Raw genomic sequence first — 17,011 nt, 5'->3', positions numbered from 1 at the left:
ATTTATCTCACGGAAAATGTGTAGACTTCGTAGGAGATGGAAGAAAAATTCAAACACATATACACATACACACAAACACACAACACACACACACACACACACACACACACACACACACACACACACACACACACACACACACACACACACACACACACACACACACAAAACATGCAACCTACACAGAGGGAAAAAACGCATGTCGTCCCCCGCAGTTTGAAACAGATATGTTTTCACAGATATTAAGGGCAGTTTACGTCCCTTTAAACTTAACAGGGTAAAGATTTAGCAATTAGGCGGTAATCATGATCATTATGCAGGGTAATCCATTTAAAACCTAACAGATGTTTGATTCAGAGCAGCGGACCGGCCAGAACCAAGAGAGGCATGCTCATATTCTTAAGATGCTCAGGTGCAAGGTTGTCAGGAAGGCTTTTTTCTGTTGTTATTCACCTCCTTTAAGTGTCCACATGTTGACAGTTGACCATTTAATGGCTCACTTAATTGCAGTCACCCTTTGGCCTAGAGATATCGCAGTAAATTAACAGTGGTGGCAGCCATGTTTACGTGTGGGGGTATGTTCTCAGAGGTGCCTGATGTTGTTCTTTCTTTACCCCCACAACCTCAGTTTAATGTACACTTGTCAGTGGTTAACCCTTTGTTTGCTGTATATACAAATAATGTGTTGAGATGTTTCACAATGTATCCACTGTATCAACCCAAACGTGTCTTTAAATTGTGTTGTAAAAGCTGCACCATCAGTAAATCTTTTAAAAAAAGAGTCTTTGGTCGCTCTTCAAACTCTAGTTTTTTAGTTGGTTGCATTGATTGATGGGCAAGGCAAATACGGAGGCAATATTTCAATGCAGATAGGAAACAAGGGCTTCTGCTTGGTATTTACATACCATTCTCTGGTGACTTGTAAGGAAAAGTCCATTAAATTTAACAATCAGATGTACTGAGAGCACTCCATGGAAACACTTAACCACTGGAGACAACCGTTGCAGTAGCCGTGTGGCTGTTTGTTGCGTCCAATTAGAAAAAAATCTGTCGCCGCTTTAAAAATGTTTGATCCATAGAGGGGGTTTGGGAGGCTGTGTTGTGGGGGCTTTGAATCCCCTTCACCATCAGCCTGCCACCCTGAACACACACACACACACACACCCACACACACACACACACACACACAAATACACACAAATACACAAACACACACACAGCCAGGTGTTTGACATTGAGTGGAGCTGGAGATGAATGCAGCTCATGGCAACCCATGGAATTGACCGACTCCTGGGAGTCCCAGCTTCCTCCCGTGAAAGTTTCCATTTTCAAAGCCCATCAGCTGCAGTGGGAATGTTCCAGAATGTCCCATATGCCAGTGCTGACAGTGAGGCAAACTTTCTCCACCCCCTCCCCCCACCCTGAACAGCTCCCCTTCCTCCCCACACAGGAACGAGGCATTCCCCAGCCGAGACTCCCTCACCGCTAACAAAATATATTTCAATATGTTGCCAATGACCGAGGCGTTCCCTAGCTGCTAACAGATTCAGACCCCATCAGGTATTAACGTGAGCTTGTTCTGTTTTGTCTCGGCCCTGCTGCGTACTTGGACCCTTTTTTTTGTGTCTGCAGCACTATACAGCATTACGGTGGATTTCAATATCTCGTGACAAGATGGCGGGACCTTTTTTACGCTGCCGCGCAAGCCGCTAGCGCCGCTCGGGCCCTCCGCCGTGGCGCGTAGGGGTTAGTGTAATATGGTATTTTTTCTAGTCTCATCTCGCACGGCAAAACCTCCCACCTTTTCCCCGAGCAGCGTGGCGGGATTCCTTTGTCCGAGGTGTTCATCTGGAACAACTTTGCCACACTTGTTTTCATGTTCTTTTAGATTACAGGGCAGCCCGGCCTCGGCTTTGAAGCTCCTCGACGCCTTTGTCTCTGTGCAGTGCTCTCTGGTAATTAACTTTGTCCTTCTTTTATTTGTTGCAGTCACTCGCAGTCCACTCTTCTGAGCATCTTCTCCCTGGAGTACCAGGTTAGAAGTTTTCTTCCTTTGTGAGGCCTGACAGGTGCCTAATTGAATGATGAATGTCCCTTTATTTCTTTGTAATTGAACTGCCAGCTCTCTGATTGGTTTGGAGGATGTACCCCCCCCCTTTCTCCCTTCCTCCACACACACTCCTCCACCTAACCTCCTCTCCCATACCCCCCCCCCCCCCCCCCCCCACACACACACACACTCACTCACTCACTCCTCCCCCCACCTCTCTCTCCATTCGCTCTTTCACGTCGTGGGCCCGCCCCAGTCTCTGTGGATTGCTGCCAAGCCTTTCCCATCCATCTGTCTAATAACATCTAGCCCCTGCTTATTTGGTGGACCTGTAATAAATTATGCTAAACCATTATTATTCTGACAATAATAATTTCCCGGTGTAGAGCGGCCCGGCGTGCTAAATGTTTGCTGACTCGCACTGTCACTGCTGCTTTGGGCGGCTGACAGCGGACGATGATGAATGAGCACTGCCGGGAGTGGCAGAAGGCTGCAGAGGCAGAAAATGGAGTCATTTATCATCCGGCTGACAGGTGTCAGTCATGTGGTGTGTCTCGGTGGAATTACATTCTCTTTCTCCCTCTGTCTCTTTCTCTCTTTCTTTTTTTGTGTAGTTTTTAAATAAGTTGTTTTTTAAGCAATGCTCTTTCTTTTCCCTCCCCACCCCCTGGACGGGATGGCAATTGAATGCATTTAAAAAAAAAAAGAGGAAAAGAAAGAGAAAAAAAGAAAGGGTTGAAGTGGACGACGAGGAGGGGCGGTGCTCTCTTTTTGAATTGAGAAGGAAATTAATACAAGGTTTGTGAGGGTAGGCGAGCAAGGTTGCTGCGAGTCACTTTGACCCTCACCGCAACTTATTGCGATTCAATTACTATGACCCCCTTGCTTATATGTATATACACAATGGCATACTCAACAGCAGGCCATTGTATACCTGGTCTGAAAGAAAGCTTTTTTTTTCTTTGTTGAGTAGTATAATAGAATTAGCATTTGGGATACAATTTATTGGAAGCAATCTTTTTTGGTATTACTATGTACAAGTTGGAAAAAGAACAAAATGGCTAATGTTGACAATGTGGTCCTTTCAGAAAAGGATGAAAAGAACCATATCCAAACACCACGCCCCCGACGTCATTGAAGCCTACTTCCAGAGGTAGGTCACGTCCTGTCTTGACTTCCTGGCCCTGTCCACTCACCTGATCATGGCCAAAATGGAGTGGGATTAGGTTGTGAGTGGGTGGGCCCCACTGACAGATATAATCTTATCCAAACAAATCACTGCTTAGTCCAGACCACCACCTCACGCACACATGCACACACACACAAACACACACACACACGCACACACACAAACACACACATGCACACACACACACACACACACACACACACACACACACACACACACACACACACACACACACACACACACACACACCCCATCTCACTCACTCACACCCTGCACCTGCTGAGTTCTCACAAGCAACACAGATTTGCTGAAACAGAAAAAAACAAATGTGCTCTTGGACATTTGCCCTGCTCCAACGTATGGCAGGCTATTATCTGCAATTTCTTTGAGAAACGAGAGAAAAAACAAAACAGACTGACGGCGGCAAAGCCTCTTTGCATATCACAATTAGCCCGCGTGTAGCCTATTAAGCCCGTTGTTTAGCGGAATAGAGGCAGATAATGTTCTGGTAATCCACTTAACATAACAACAGCAACCTCTGAGATGATCTGCTCTTGATCTCTGTGAGCTTCTGGGGGGCTTTAGAGGACACGGGTGGGGGCCGGGGGAAGGTGAGGTTGGAGGTAAACAAAACAGAAAAGCAAAACAGAAAAAAAGCAAAATTTGGTTAACGATCTCGTTGGCTTTTTTTTTTACGAGAGAGCGGGAGCGAATCAGACGCGTCTGATGGGTTGCCATTTCAACCACAGCGAGTCTGCCATATGCCATGGAGGCCGAGGCCATCAGGGACCTGAGCATGTCTTGGCTGGCCTGCTCCTCTCCTCTTTTGTTGCTCTCCTCCTCCTTCTCCTCCTCCACCTCCTCTCCTTCCCCAGCTCACTTCTGTCGTTCTGTGTCCTAATGAAGGTACCTGACTGAAGCCAAGAAGCGTCCCTCGTCCCCTGTCCTACTGGAGATCGCTAATGAGGTAATGGTCTGACCTCCATCTCACTATCTTTTTGGTTTCTCTTTCCCTCGCGCTCTCTTTGTTTCCGTCTTTCCAGTCTTCGTAGCCTCACTCTTATTCTGCTGTCATACACTCTTTATTTTCTTTCTGAAGGGCTCGAGCAAGTCTGCAGCAAATTTTTGAAACAAACATAATTATCCCCAAACACCCCCTCATTTCAAAGCCCTGTGTGGCGTTTAAAATTTTTGCCCTGTCTGTTAGTACTTATGAAAATTGAGCAAATGGTTCCACCCTTATTAACCAATTATTTAATGTAATTAGTCCTCACTCTCTTCAAGGCAGATGTAAAAATACTGTTTGCGTCATTATAATAATTGACGTTCATAAATACAGCAATTAACAAAAAAGGCATGATTGACAAATAAAATCCATTTACGTTATTAAATCATTAGCCCAAATCATTTCTATTGTTTATTTTGCGACATCAGGTCTCTGGCTAGGGCCATATCAGCAAACTCCCTAAAATATGTTTCTACTGCTGGCAATAAAAGTGATATTAACGATCGTAGCGTTGTATGTATCAAACACGGCTAAATTGACTAGGAGGGCAACGGGAAGACAATGGGATTGCCCTGCAGTGGTTCTCCTGAGTGGGCGGTCAGAGGAGGCGTCTGGACCTAGTGGGAGTGGAGCCTGACCGAGTGTTTGTATTAAAAAATGACTTGACGCTGTGGCCATTAAAGTGTTACACACGGGCAAGTTCCTACATATCACATTAATAAGAAGGAATGGGGCTCCCCCCCCGCCCCCCCCCCCCCCCCCCACACAGCTAGCCAGTGTCTCCTGTGCATTGCAGCCAGTCAGCAAATTAACAATTAACATTGGGTTACACTCAAGGTTTAATGGCTAGTGAAAAGAGGTCTGGTGGGCCTAAGGTGCCATGCATTTAAAAGGGTGGCTGGCTGGTCTGTGGGTAGCCCTGGGATTGCTTTAAATGCATCGCATAAAGCCACAGACTCACTGTTTACTCGGATAATAATAAAGATAAAGTGGGTTAATACTCAGGCCTTTAATCAGATGGCCTTCCCTCCTGGGGCTCGTTGCTCAGGTAAAGATGCTCTCCTCAAGTACCCACATGCCCACAAGTCGTATTAGTGAATTCATAATCGGGTGACGGGTTTGAGACACGGAATTAAAATATATCAAACATATGCAGAAATGCTCAATTAAAAAATGTAAACTTGATATGCAGTATGTAAAGTCATCTAAGCATCCTAGTATTACAGTAAAACAGTTTTATACAGTAGCCTGTCAAGATGAGCAGAAAGTTGGTGATAATATGGTTTCTGTTTATAATTCTTCTCAACCATAAATTAAAACCTTAAAACACGTGAAGGAAATAGCATCACATGAGTTAGTGTCTTATATAATATGTGATACATTCTGTGGCTAACAGTTGACAGATTGATATACTTGATTTAACCACAGTTTTGAAAACACCATCATATCTGTAAGTTAATTTCATTTACATGGAAAGAGTGGACACATTATACCCACACAATTCACAAGACTAGAGCACTAGATCTGTAGAGACAGTGATCGTATTGAGATACAGTACACAGTCATCATATTTAGTTCATGGGATTAGCAGTAATAGGTGTATGACCTGTACGCTGGTCAGCATTTAGTTTAGAATTGTGGTATTTGTTGTGACAGATAACAGCTCACAATCATTACTCATTCTTCGTTCAACGTTTTTTTTTTTTTTTTGTGAATTAACATCAACTCTTGAGATAATGGTCTACGAGCCATTTAACAGAGTTAACAGTTATTAGAAATAGGCTTCTTAACATTTACGCAAAGCCATGTATGGTCCCTCAGAATGCTAATTGATGTAGTCGAAGCCCTTTTATGAGACAGTTTATCTCCAGTGAGCGGTAACTATTAAAATGGAGGAGAACTTCAGTAATTTCCTTCCTGTCTTTTGTAGTGTGTGTGTGTGTGTGTGTGTGTGTGTGTGTGTGTGTGTATAAGACAGAGTTTGTGCGTGTGTGTGTGAAGCTAAGTGTGTACTGTATGTGCAGACACACATGCTCCTTCTCCCCCTATTTATTTCCTGTTTTCAGGGTCATGAGGTCTAACATTCGAATCGCAGTTTATACAAAGAGTGTTTTGTCCCTAATAAATCTAACTCCTGGTGGCTGAAATGGTTTTCTGACGTCGTGCCTGTAAGCGGGAGCCTGTAAGCCTTACTTACAGTTCACGTTCAAGCTCAAGTGGAGGTGTCTGACTTTTGGAGGGGAATAGCCCCGTGATTAATATGAAAATTAGCTGGATGCAAGTACCTGAACTAATCAGCTGGTCCATATTCAGACCGGCCCACCTTGGGTAATGCCGCCATTTCTCATGTGTCAGCCTTGATGTGGGTTACTGGAGCTGGTGTGCAATTGTTATCCTGAGATTTCAAATGAGAGGGGGAGAGAGAGAGAGAGGGAGGCAGAGAAGGGGGGTAGAGACACTGAAAGGAAGACAATTATAGACAATGAGAGATGCAGAGAGAAAAACATGAGAGAATTTCAGGAAAGGCAGAAAAGCGAGAGGCTCTCACAGAGACTGCGGTAAAGAGATAGACCTGCAGGCTAAAGGAGGCAAGAGAGCTCTCACTTGGAAAAAACAGAATCCTCCAGGATCCTTAATGAAGACGAATGCCATCGCTGCTGCTCGCCGTAATAATTATAGACATGTTTGGTCTTGCGTGCGGCTGTACTCTCTATGCAGAATTATGGCGATGTTAACAAATAACACCACCGGTAAATCTCTTTGTGCGCAGCGCCGAGTGCTCCTAGCAGCACCAGGAAAGGATCACAGGAGAGATAAAACGCTACAATCGAGCCACGAGCCAGCCGAGGATTCACTTTTAGGCCCCAATTATGCTAACAAGAGGAACAAATGTTTCCCGGCTATAACGACGCCCTGTTTCATTGCAGCAGGGATCTGGCTGCAGCCGGCCGCCCGTGTTTAATATACTAAAGAGGCAGGAGGGGTAATGAGACCTTTTTTTCTTTTTTGCCTTTTTGCGCTTCCGCTACTCCTTTTGTTAATTTTGTCTCTCCCTGATTCGCAAATTATACACTCTGAGTATGTTGTATGTTACACTTCTCATCTGTTTTCCCTTGATGTCGGCGGAATGCTTCGGTGAGTGATATTTCGGTAATTAGCTCCTATTGTTCCATCACGGTGAGGTGGGTTCTACGCGGCGGAACACGACAGAAGAAGCCGAGAGGTGTCGAGGGGTGTTGAGGGGTAGGCCCTGCCTCCTTGTCTCTGTCAAGCATCGCCCTCGCAATCAGACGGGCGAAATCAGAGGCGAGGGCCGCGCCGCGCCGCACGTCAAACTCAGCCTTGATCTCCTCGCCTGCCCCTCGCAGCTTTTCAAGGTGTTTTAGCTTCAAAGGTGCGCCGCTGCAGTTACAGGTCCTCCGGCTCTCCGTACGAGAGCCCCCCGACCTCTTGGCATGATGGCAGCTCCAGGCATGACGGTTTCACTATCTTGCAGACCTGTCCTAGCTTTGACTGGAGAATGAGTGACCTGTTTTCAAGCTTTCCTCTATAAACCTGGGTAAAATATGACGACTTTTAATGCATAGATACATTAAATGTCATGCTTCTTATGTGGGTATTTAACATAGTGAGTAATGCACTGTTTATGTCTGACTGTAACCGTTTCCTGGAAAACCCATTTTATTCCTCGTAATTCAGCCCGCTCTTACCTTCCCTATCTGCTGCTGGCTATGCCTCACTATCAGCTCTTTCCACCTGGGCCAGGAAGATTTGCCAAAACAGTGCGGAAATACTGCTCAAACAAAGCACTTGAAAACATTTAAAAGCACACGATTTAAAACATTCGTCTAGCAGCCACAGTGAACCATTGAACAAAACAAACGGTTTGTCGGTTGCCAATTAACGTGAGCTCCGTTGAAAGTCAGAGTGACATCTGAAACAAGAGAGGATCGTTCCATTGAAGAGGCTCAACTGAAGAGCCGGGGCCCCTTAACAAACGCAAACGGGATTACAGGAACTGGCTGCGGCATTCACGCTGTGTGTAGCCACTTGCACATAATGCTCGCAAGAATCGTCTTGAGTGGGCGCGACTTAAAGTGATAATTCCCCCTTCTTTTCTCTCGCTTTGTGCTTGCGGAGTGAAGACACCGTCAAGAGCACCCCATCCCACCTCTCTCTTACTCCATCTCCCTCTCCCCCCTCCCTCTCCCCCCTCCCTTTGCCATTCGCCACGTGAACCAGCCCATCACTGATTGGGGCAGAAAGCTGATGGCTGCCACCTCTCGCCCCCTTGTTCTCCTCTCTTTGTCTTGTTCCTGTTCCTGCTGCCCTTGTTTGTGGTGGTTGTGGTGGTGCTTGTGCTGCTGTTTAGTCTCTTTGTCCTCTCCCCTCTGCTCTCAGGTGGACCTGTCGCCCGCCCTGCTGGCTCGCCTGGTGGTGGAGCGCTTCTTACAGGATCAGGAGGGCACGGCATGTGAGTAGAGTCACCCCCTCCACCCCTCCTCACACCCAACCACCCACCCTCCTCCTCCTCCTTCTTCTCCTCCTCCTAGTCACCCTGCTGCTGCTTCAACCCACACAGCTCTTAATGAGTGCCAGGCCCCCCCACCACCAGTAGTACCTGGGGCAGATGACTGACAATTAAGCAGTGGGCAGACCACCCACCACTTAACTGCTGTTTAGATCAATGCTACTTCAGTTCATCAACGTTATTTATAACCCCCCCCCCCCTCTCTGTTTCTCGCTCTTTCTTGTTCTCTCGCTCCCTGTCTCTCTCTCTCTATCACACACATGCTCACTCACACACTTTCCCCCCTCTCTGCTCCCTCATGTCAGTTGTGCTTACAAAATTGAACCGTGATTAGAGTTAGAGATAAAAAGTTAGAGGGAGCAAACGGTGGCTTTCTGGGAACTCCTTACTGACACACAGTGAACTATCTACTACTAGCAGTCAAACATTTTTGCATACATATATACATATTGGCTACTAAATACATGGGATGCACACAAAAATGGACTCAAGTCATTTCAAAAGTATGTGTTTCAGTGCACAATCTTTAGAATGTTAATGGCGGGAAAACATTCATACAACAGGTTTAGGTTTTATATCAGTATATTTATATCAGGACTGCAACATCCAGTAGGGTTGCCACTGATTTGTCCTGATGACAAATTAGAAGCGCTCTAAGGCCATGCTTGTAATGATATTATGAGTGATATTCAAAGTGACCATGGAGCAGCTCTGTAATTGTGTACTGTCTAATGCAGTTTGCCCGTGTGAAGTGAAGCCTGATGCGCTGTGTTGAGCACATCTGATGGACCTTGACATGTTGACAGAGATAGAAAATCATATATACACCTCTCATCGCTCTCTCATCTGTGTGCTGCATGTAAATAACAGCGTTTGTGGTGTAATCATATGGCAGGAAAGGACATGTCTTCTTGTAGCGCTCTTTGGGAAGCAGAACAAAAAAAGAGAAACATAATTGTTTGTCTGAGCTGCTGTTTGTCCTTGTCTTCCCCTGTGGTACCCTTTTTTCATCCTAACCCCATGTCATAGCCTGTAGGTTTGGAGATTCCTTTCTGTGAGCGCTGGACTTGTGTGTCTTGTTTCCCTTTCATCCTCGACTCTCCCGCACACACACACACACACACACACACACACACACACGCACACACATGTATCAGCCCACTCTCCCAATGCTCGCACAAAGCTTCAATATCATTTCAATGGACACATCCTGGCAAGAAAAAGCGTCAGTAGGTGCTTTATGAGTGAATCACATGATGTCAAAACTGTACACCTTCGATTTAATCAAGAAAGAGATTAAAGTGGATGTGTGTTATTTTCAACTTCACCACAGCACAGCCATTTGTCAACGTCAAGCCTGTGATTGCTTTGGACCCACCGTTATCCAGCGCTTGTCAAAATAGTAGTCCGAGCAGCCTCTGATGCGAGGCTGTGTTCCAGGGAGGACTCGGGAGCCCCTGGACGGCTACAAGTCTGTATTGTGTCTGTCAGGGGAAAGCTCTCTGGGAAGCTAGTGCTAGCGTAGCCAGGCATCTGTACAGAATTAGCTGTCTAGTTGTTAACATGCATCAGAAATTTGGTTAAATTGTTTTAAGATATCTTTTGTGTATATACCTCTCCCGTTTAAACAGCTAAATTGTGTTAAATTAGATATGGTTTTTTTTGTCAACCATGTAATTCATCTGAAGACCGTATTTATTTTATTTTTCCATTACATAACAGTCAGGATTTCAAGACAGGAAGACAGTATGACGGTGTCCTTGATTTGAATAGCACAGTGTTTCCAATGCATTGTCCAAGTTCTATTCTATTGTGCAACAGCTGAGCAATGCCTCTCTTGTTGCTGGGCTTCTCTCTCGGTCATCAGACTCTAAGCATTAGGTTCCCCGACGCCGGAAGCTGCTAGCTGGCCATTCAGTCCCAGTGACTTCTATTCTGACACGCTCTCTCCTCTTCCATCTCGGCGGTGACCCGCCTGGCCTTTGGCAATGAAATTCTGTGCACATGGTCTCCGCGGTCAAACCATTGAATCTCCCTGTGTGTATATTAGAGTTTTGTAATGTGTTTCCATTATGAAACAATGCAGGGATAATTGTCTTTGCTGGCAATTAGCTAACAGGTTTGTTCAGGGCTATTGGCAGAAACATCCATCATTCCCCTCCCCCAAAAGCCCTACAACCTTAGTGTGTGTGTGTTTGTGTGTGTGTGTGTGTGTGTGTGTCTGTTTATGTGTATTTGTGTGTTTGTGTGTGTGTGTATGCCTGACAGACTGCATGGATCAATAGACTTCTATATAAGGGACATTGCTCCTGACTTGGGGAGTGACTTTAGCCCCAGCCAGCACCATTTTCTTATTCCCCTGTTTTCTCCTTTGCATTAGAGAGACACAGGAAATTGTGCCTGTGGGACTGCAGAATGTACATACAATCACTGGTGGCAGATCAATATGTAGTTATAAATTGCTTCAGCTCTTTTCCCTGGTTTCAGTGGACTGATTTTGTGTGTGTGTCTGTGTGTGTGTGAGAGTATTTGTGTGCGTGTGTGTTCCCTTTACCTCACATACACATGCACATACACACATAAAGTTTAGCAGACTCATTCAATTAAATGAGTATATTTAAAGCAGCCTCATCACATTTTTAAAAAATAATCAAAACATCCATAACTCCCCTATTTGCGATGCAGACGAGGGAAGAAGGGAATATCGATTCAGTGGAATATCATGATGTTTTGCAAAAAATATTTATTGTGTTGTGTAAGATGCCATTTTATTTGATTTTTGAAGCATTATGTACAGAATATTATTATTATTAAGCAAAACACAATTTCTTTGTTTCACTATGTCACACAAAGACAAACATCTGTACACATTTAGCCAGTCTCTCATGCATGTAGATTTGTAGCCAGTACAATGGACATGCAGTGGAACTGCAGAGAGCATACATTATTAAAGTCCGTTGTCTCCATTTCTGTACCCAGAATAAACTCCAAAATGCCTCTAAACATCTCTTTAAGGACAGTGACCAAGGCAAATGGTTTTAATTGTTACCTTTCCTAATGGCTGCAAGTGATGGCGACAATTATGTTGTAAGTAGTAGAACTCTAGGTGCCATGTTATTTCCTCTCCTTAGTGTCTGTGGGTGTTTAGGTCCACAGTTCATTGGCAACAGAACAGATGGCAGTCTCCCTCTCTTTCCTTTCTCTCTCTCTCTCTCTTTTTTCCCCTCACTGTCATCTGTCTTTTCTTTCTCCCCTCCCCTCTCCCCTGGTTGCTCTGCTTTCACTTCTATTTGTTTGATTTTAAGGTAAAAGGTAGATTTAGATTTTAGTTTTTTGACAAGGAGCTGACGATTTGACCTTTTTCGATGTTCCCAAGGTTATAGATAGAATTAGATTCTGACCACAATCCGACCAGTTTGGACACAGTGATTAAACCCCTGTAAGATTTACACTACCGGTCAAATGTTTGGGGTCACTTAGACATTTCAATTCCACTCCATTACAGACTGAATACCAGCTGCAATCAGTTGCATTGTGTTTTTAACCAGGGCAGCAGTTTTCAGATTACCTTATGTGCTTACATGATTGAAAAAGGGTTCTCGAGTGTAGAAATACCTGGCTGATCTTTAACACAATATCTACATTGCCCATTATCAGTAACCATTCATCCAATGTTGCCGTTCGGATTACTAACCTGATATCACTTTAAACGGCTAACTGAGAAAACATTGGAGAACCTTTTTGCAATTATGTAAGCACACTGTCTATAATGGAGTGGGATGGAAGTGAGTCCATAGCTGTGTCTGTCCTTGTGTATGTTCTACGGAGGACAGGCAAGGCATGTGTATTTTACTTTTGGCTAAATGCTGTTTTCTGTGATGATGGATACACAATATGATAAATAGATACGCCATTTTCTGTCTCATTTGGTGTGTGGAGACATCATAGAAATAAAACTGAATGGCTTGGATGGATGTGGTTCTGGGGGAAACCACAAGCTTATTGGCCCGGCCTGAATGATGGTGGGGTTTGGGGCTAGCGGTGGGCTGTTTGGGGTGAAACGGGGGAGATTGATATAGTAGGCCCTGTTTATAGCGCTATCGGTCCTGCCGCTCGTGTGTACAACCGACGATCGGAGGCACAACAGCACACAGCCCTGGAATGGGTGAGCGCGGATTTGAGTAACGAGCACAGGGAGTGCGTCATTAGCGGTGGGGAGCGGGAGGAGGAGTGGAGAACGGGAGGAGGGGAGAGGAAAGGGTATCATGAGGTAAGCAGGCGAGTGCTACCTCTTGGCTTGACAAGTATACTAATTACGGCTGTCCAGCGGCGGAGCTAAAGTCAGCCGCAGCGCTAGCTAATGCTGTGACCCAGCAGAACCTGGCTGCCAGGCCCACACCGCTCACCGCTATCAGGGAGAATCAGGAGGAAGCAGATCAGTTCTGCCCCACTAACCCTACTGGGACCAGTGCCTCTTTTCCCTTTCCTCTCTCTCTCTCTCGCTCTCTCTCTCTCTCTCTCTCTCTCTCTCTCTCTCTGTCTGTCTCTCTGTGTTCCCTTTTCTCCTCACTCTGTTTTGCTCATTTCTTTTTTTTTCATTCTATAATTTTCTATTGTTTTTCCACCTCTCTCTCTTTCTTTTATCTCAGTTCCTTTTCTCTCTCCTGCTACAGTGCATCTCCAGCTAGCACCACCACCACCCCGCAAGAGTGTACTGGAGATAGAAAGAACAGCAGCGTATTTCTCCTTCTCCTTCTCCTTTCTCTTCCTCTTTCCCTCTCTCTCTCTCTCTCTCTTTCCTTCTCATTCTGTCTCTCCCTCTCTTTCCCTCCCTCTCTCTCTCTCTCTCTCTCTTGCTCTGTACAGGAGGATAGATTAAAAAAAGTAAATTGGAAAATCAAATGAGGGGCTTTAGGCAGCTGCAGAGATTTGCGGAGCTGTCCGCCAGCGTGGAGCAGGGCCATCCATCACGGCCCACAAGTAGTCAATTCCTCTAGTATCTGTAAATGTTTTCAGATATTAGCCAATTTATATGCTCCGAGATTCATCATGGAAAATCAGCTTTAGCGGCGCGCATTATCAGGTCCCGTCTCTCCTCCGCGCCATGAAGTTTGATGTACGACGCCCCTTCGCAGCTCAATGGCTTGTGCACAGGAACAAGAGGGAGTGAGTGTGGGGGGAGCAGTGGGGGTGGGGGGGGGGTGTCTAAGGGAAGAGAGGCTGCTGGTGGGTGGGGGGGGGGTAAAAGTGGGTTTTTTAATTAATAAACAAACTTGCAGAGGAGCTCATCAGTGTCAGGGCCAATAACGAGCATCATTCGTTATTGTTTATCATGGTCCTCCCTCAACAAATGCTGCCTTCTAATGAGCTTTCTCTCCATTTTTCTGATTTAGATAATGACTTTTTCACCCTAGTGGAAAAGGAGGTGAGGAGAGGGGGGAAAAGACACACACACACACACACGCACACACACACACACATTCACAGACATATACACATACATAGAGAAATACAGAAAAACATAGAAAACGACTTGAGGAGAAAAGAAATAAGGCGAGGCAGCATTTGTATGTTTTCCACCATTCATCATTTTATTAGAGCGTGGTCGGAGACTTGCGCCGGTGATGAAGGCGGCGTTTTTATTTATTTCTTTATTGCTTTTCTGTTTGGCAAACAGCACTTTAAGTGTTGCTGTCCCGGTCCCCAGAGGAGACCGGGCCCCCTTTTTCCCCATCCCCTTCGCTCCGTCTTTCCCTGCACTCTTCTTCAGGGGGGATACCTCCATCACAATTTATGCCGACGCGGGACAATTACAATAAATTTGCCGTATCTTTACAGTTTGCTGTTGTGTGTTATGTGCCGCTGCAGGGCTCTGTGCGTAGGTGTAATATGTACGGAAGGGGTAGCAAGGGAGGGCGAGGGTGGGGGGGTGGTGTGGGTGATGTGCGGCGTGGCGAGAGTGTGCACGTGTGTGTGTTTGTCTGTAGGGGACGGTAATTTCTGCATGCGTGAGTGTGAGTGCAATCTGTGTGAATCTTCTGTGTGTGAAAGGGTGGTGGTGTGTGTGTGGAGAGACGTGTTTTCAGTGTGTGCCTGGCTATTCTGCGTACGTGTGTATTGTATGTGTGAACATTAATGTGTGTCAATATGTGTATGTTGATTAACGCAGGTTGGTGTGTGGTAGCGGTGGTGTGAGTGTGTGTGTGCGTGTGTGCGTGTGTGCGTGTGTGTGTGTGTGTGTGTGTGTGTTCGTTCACGGTGCCTGTGTGTATATGAGTTGATGTGTGCTTGTATATGCCTTTGTGTGTGCGTGCATGTGTGTGTCTCTGTACGCGTGTGTATGCGTGTGTTTGCGAGGCGGGGGTGTCTTTAATAAATGCATGCTGATGTCGGAGGCGTCAGCCATGCGCGGCTGTTGGGCCCTGTTGTTATTTACTGCGGCGTTTGTGCGCGACGGCAGCAACAGCCACCGAGGCTTCAGGCTCGGGCGAATCCCAGCCTGCAAATGGCATTACGGCGTGTGATGAATGGGCATTAGGGTAAACTCATTTTAAAAGCCGCCTGATTTACGAGCCGCCCGCCTTCCATTTTCAGCAGGTCAGCGCGCGGCTCAAACCCCACAATGTCAGCTCCAAGGTCGGCCTCTTTACGATGATTTTTAACCCCATCCTTCAAAGGAAAAGAAAAAAAAAAAGACGCAGGTTGGGGGCCGAGGTGGTGGTTGTGGTGGCGGCGGGAGGCGAGTTTGAGGAAGAACCTCCTCATCCCTTATCATGTCCCATCGGAGAACCACCACATCAGCAACACACACACACACGCACACACACACACACACACACACACACAGGCGAGTGGAGGGGAGAGATGGAACACAATCTGACCCCAGCCTTCAAGCGTATGTGGTGGGTTTGAACCGCCGAGATGTGATGGTGGTCAACCTCCAATTATGAGTGCTAGTAAGACAAGGGCTTTAATGGCTGCTGCTTGCCTTCAGGGAGGTTTATTACACGCCACTGTTTTGCAGGAGCAGCGTCAAATCTATAAAAGTACCATTAGGTGGGGGAAAAAATCAATCAAAATGCCATTAAAGTGGAATAAGTTGCCAATATTGCTGATGTGGTTGCGGGTCCTTTGATTTTCCTTCAGATTATTAGGCACAGTCGAGTAGTGACTTTGTTAAGGGAAACGAGTGTTGTTGGGGAGTAATATGTCTCCTGGCTTCATAAAGTTTGCTGCCTCATATTCCAACCCCCCAGCCCCAGCTCCAGCCCCCCCGCCCCCCCGCTTTATTGATTATCCATTATCATTTGTCATGAGGTGTCCTAACTCAAGGGGAAAATATAACCCTGCTTGCCTTCATTGGCCAGCCGGCGCAGGGGCACACACACCGTATGGATCCGTGTGTGAAGGCACCAATCCGGGAGAAAAATGAGTGGCGAAAATAAAGCGCCCGGGCCCTGCCGCTTCCTCCCTGCTCCCATCTCTCTCTCTCTCTCTCTCTCTCTCTCTCTCTCTCTCTCTCTCTCTCTCTCTCTCTCTCTCTCTCTCTCTCTCTCCTTCTCTCCTCTCAGAGCCGCAGAGGAGGAGTGCTGACTGAGCTTTGTTCTCTCTCTCTGCCCTCTTTTTTCCCCCTCCTCTTCTCCTCATCTCCTTTCTCTCTCTCTCTTTCTCTATCTCTCCCTCTCTCGCTAGCTCCCTTTCTTTCTATGACTCTCTTTAGCGCCAGGAAGAATAGACCTGGGATCACAGTAGCATATTTGTTATTCCTCTTCCAGGGGTTTGATATGAGATGCGAGGAGCAGCACCTTAGAGAAATGGAGGGAGAGAGGGAGGGAGGGAGGGATGGAAGGAAGGAGAGGGAGTGTGAGGTGTGTAGGGAGGGGCAGATCATTTTTATGTGTTTTAGCATGGTGATGGTATCGTAACGAGGCTTTATAGCCAATAGAGGCTTATACGGGAGGAGAACCTCAGAAGCAGGTCTTGTAAAAAATAGCCAAACTATAGGTTGATACTATTTCATTGGGCATGGCTCATATTAACTGGCCCTAATTAGTCCTGTCTCCTGGTTGAACTCCCATTCGCTTGCAGACGGATGATTTCCCTCTCTCTCTCGTTCTCTTTTTCTCTCACTCTCTCTCACCCTCTCTCTCTCTCTTTCTCTCTCTCTCATACACACACTCTCGTGCTCTCTTCGTTTCTACATTCAAATTCAAAAAAGGCTTTATTAGCATGACC

General features: G+C 46.0%; 1 protein-coding gene across 2 annotated transcripts in view; it reads left to right on the top strand.

Annotated features, from left to right (window-relative positions):
* The window catches only part of cdin1 (CDAN1 interacting nuclease 1), a 60,659-nt gene that overhangs the window by 10,172 nt on the left and 33,476 nt on the right, over nt 1-17,011 (top strand). Inside the window, exons 3-6 of one of the 2 annotated variants that reach the window (XM_062522774.1) lie at nt 1,990-2,035; nt 3,139-3,203; nt 4,146-4,206; nt 8,647-8,719. In XM_062522774.1, the coding sequence (XP_062378758.1) occupies nt 1,990-2,035; nt 3,139-3,203; nt 4,146-4,206; nt 8,647-8,719 (245 nt within the window). The remainder of the gene's footprint in view (nt 1-1,989; nt 2,036-3,138; nt 3,204-4,145; nt 4,207-8,646; nt 8,720-17,011) is intronic. The other variant, XM_062522775.1, reaches the window with a different exon arrangement.

Source organism: Sardina pilchardus, chromosome 20 (genome assembly GCF_963854185.1).
Source record: "Sardina pilchardus chromosome 20, fSarPil1.1, whole genome shotgun sequence".
Lineage (NCBI taxonomy): Eukaryota > Metazoa > Chordata > Actinopteri > Clupeiformes > Clupeidae > Sardina > Sardina pilchardus.
This window is presented reverse-complemented; position numbering and strand designations above follow the sequence as displayed.